Source organism: Gastrolobium bilobum, unplaced genomic scaffold (genome assembly GCF_033153095.1).
Source record: "Gastrolobium bilobum isolate Gb01-03AN ecotype WA unplaced genomic scaffold, APGP_CSIRO_Gbil_v1 utg12757, whole genome shotgun sequence".
Taxonomy (NCBI): Eukaryota; Viridiplantae; Streptophyta; class Magnoliopsida; order Fabales; family Fabaceae; genus Gastrolobium; species Gastrolobium bilobum.
In genome coordinates this window covers 30,918-34,392 of record NW_026897927.1, presented here as the reverse complement: position 1 = coordinate 34,392, position 3,475 = coordinate 30,918, and the positions used below count along the sequence as shown (strand labels likewise).

The following is a 3,475-nucleotide window of genomic DNA, read 5'->3' as shown; positions in this document are numbered from 1 at the left end:
AACTCAACTACCATTATTTGGTTCAATTACATGATTCCCTGACTAATATTGAATAACTTTCAATTTTATTCTCGTTAGCATTAATTTTACAGACAGAATTAATGACTAATCAAATATAATTTTAATAAAATAGGAAGATAAGTATGTTTCGTGTAGATTTTTTTTTTATCTTATAACGCTCAATCAGTCGAATATTGCTTTACAGTTTCAAAGTTTTACGCTCCCACCATCATTCCCCTTATTTTCAACCCTCAATCACATTAAACTATTTAAATTTATATTTGATTACAGAGTAATCACATTTGAAAATCACATGAAAAATAATTATATCTTTGAATTAAATTATTTTCTGTTAATAGTTACGACATTTATTCTCGTCAGCATTAATTACTCTTCCTTTGATTTATGAGCATGCTGGCTCTATAAAATAAGCCTAACAATTTCATTCTCTCAACAGTATTCATCTCTCATTGTCATTGTCTCTTCACACAATGGCTTCTTTTGGAATGAAACTCTCATTCTTTTTCTTCTTTGTTGTTGTTCTGTCCCCCCAAATTCATGCCAGAGTGGGCAAGCCCTTTAACTTCTTTACCCTTCCAAGAAACACCTATGATGTCAAAGGTTCTCAAGTTTTGCCCCAGAAACCAAAATGTGAATCTCCAGCACCATCACTAGCACCAACCTCCGTACCTGCAGCCACACCAGCAATTGATCCAATAATATCATCTGGGTCAGCACCATCACCAGCATCAATAACAACACCAACACCAGCACCATCACTAGCACCTGTTGGGATGACAGTAAGAAGCAGAGGTTATATTTATCCAACAGCACCATCACTAGCACCTCTTGGGATGAGAGTAAGAAACAGAGGATATATTTATCCAACAGCACCAACCTCAGTACCTGTAGCCACACCAGCAATTGATCCAATGCTGCCATTTTGGTAGAACTTCTACACAATATTCTCCCATCAAGGACACTCCTACCACCACAAACTTTGAAAATGAGCTCCTAAATGAAGACTTCAATGATGAGAGCTACAAAACTGTTTATCCCAAGACCAACTTCAACAGCAACTACAACAATGAAGTGGACAGAGACAACTTCAATAAGGAAGAGTACAGGAGCAATCACAACAATGGCTATAACAACAACTACAATGACAAAGAAAACTACTACAACAACAATTACAATGGCAATGGCTACGAGGGTAAGAGAGAAGAAATGAGTGACACAAGGTTCGTTGAGGATGGCAAGTACAATTATCAAGTGAATAATGATGACGAGAATTACAACCTCAATGGGTTCGAATCAGGGAGAGCAACCAGTAAAAATGGTGGTTACTATAAGAAGAATCAGTACCAAAATGTGTTTGACAACGTTGAAGAGTATGAGAAGCCGGAGGCAAATCAAGAGTTCACGCCTTGATTGTTTTTTTTTTTTTTCCTTCATGTGGTTAATCAATTTAGTGTGAGATACACAATTCATACAAGTTGAAAATTAAATTCTAAGTTATGAGATAGTATCAGTGATGCTTTATTTTCTAGCTAGTATCATCTGTGATCGTGCACTTTTTGATGTTTTGCTGATTAAATCGATGGAAAGTATGCAGTTTTATCTTTTGTTCTTGTGAGGTTCTGTCTACTTCGGTATTTGTTATCACTTTTTTAGTGGGTTCCACTCTCTTATTTGCACGAGACCATTTTATATGTGATTAATGTTCTCATATTTTATATAGGAGATAATTTTATCTTGTAGGGCTCATGTGGTATCATATGAAGTCAGGAAAGAGAAAAAAAAAAAATATGGATCCCACACACTTTTATATGTGTAAGGGAAAAAATTTATCTCCTACAATCTATTATTCCATATATTATATGGCATAAAACTTCCGCTTTTTGATTTCTTCCTATTCTTGTTCTCAACATCTTAGAATTTATTTTAATTTTTCAAGCGATCTTTTTTTGGGGTTTAGAAAAAAAAAATACCAGAATTTTTTAATAAGATTCTTGATATGAAAGAAAAAGTAAATTTTTTAAAAAATCCTGTATTTTTTCTCAATATCGTTTAAAGTTACTGAAGATAAATTTATCTCCTGAACGAGAAACATTATTTTCTTTAAATTATGTCCTGCATTTTTCCATTGCTTTTATTTTCACTTAATTGTATAAATAATTTAGTAAAGCAGAAGTAATGACTAAAAATGAGACAAAAAAATATAAACACATGAAAAAAAGAATAAACTTTGGTATATCGAGAGCACCAAACTCCATGCTATCTTTTACTAAAAAGAGAAATTATTTAGAGCTTATAGGGAAATATAAAATAAAAAAAATATGGATAAAAAGGTAATTTTTTCCCTTTTTAATAAAATGGAGCACTAAATTGGTGCACCAAAGTTTTTATCCTGGTCCATAAGGAACCTATGGGATTACCAAAAATCTCAAAAAAAAAAAAAAAAGTTTTTCTCCTGAGTCGTACCAAAACATGATTTATGTATGTTTTCCGGAATTATTAGTAACATAATGATGAATGCTTGTAACATACATTTTGAGCAAAAACGCATGCATAGAATTAGTGGACTCATTATTCGAACAAATTATGCTTCCAAGATGGTCCAAGTGATTATTTAACATAACTTTATGGACAATTTATATTATTAAGATATGAGATTAATGTTTCTTATGTTATAAGAGATAAAATTATCTCTTATATTCAAATACATAAAAGTATATGAGATCTGTTAGGTCCTGCAAAGACCGTATTGCTATACCGTAGGGTATGCGCTCAGAGATAGTGTATATCAACTGTATACTAGGCTTATAGCTGAGGTCCCAATCACTGGGCACAAGCAATAGGCTTATAGCCAAGAGGTGGGTGTGTGCACAGCGTGGGCAAAAGTAGTAAATGAATTCTGAGTGTTTACCTAGAGTCCTTAGGCTCTTATTTATAGGATTACCTTCCTAGGCTTGGACCTTTTGAGATTCCCCAATTGTAGTAGGATTCAACCTCCTTCTGTTGGGATGTGATCCTTATCTTATACCCTTTGGCTGTTTGGAGTTGTTGAGATGTTGCTGATTCCATATCTCACCAGATATTCTAGTAGGTAGTTGGGATATGATATTCATATCCATAACAGTTGCCCCCCAGCTCGGTATTCCGGGGTCCGGCATGTCGAGGTGCCATTGTGTTATCACGGATTCAGTTTATCCGCGTTCATTGTTCTCGGGTTTGGACTTCCGAGTTTTTCGACGTCAGCATTCTGACTCAGTTGTTTTGTCGAGATTACGTTCACTACGCCTCTTGACCTTCCATGGTGTTTGCGTTTGAAGTCGGATGTAAGCATGTCGGATATTTCCTGAACTCATTGTGAACTTTTGAATACCATTGATCCGAGCTTTGTTTTCCTAGTGCTGGATCGAGTTGACGTTCTAAGTCACGTTGCGACCTTCAGTTACGCCCTACTTTTCCC

At 34.8% G+C, this 3,475-nt stretch overlaps 1 protein-coding gene across 1 annotated transcript; it reads left to right on the top strand.

Moving 5' to 3' along the window:
* The first annotated feature begins 491 nt into the window (after positions 1–491).
* Positions 492–1,431, top strand: LOC133311492 (uncharacterized). Its single transcript, XM_061512547.1, has 2 exons — positions 492–860; positions 913–1,431. The coding sequence occupies exons 1-2, from the start codon at positions 492–494 to the stop codon at positions 1,429–1,431; spliced, it is 888 nt and encodes a 295-aa protein (XP_061368531.1).
* The last annotated feature ends 2,044 nt before the right edge of the window (positions 1,432–3,475 follow it).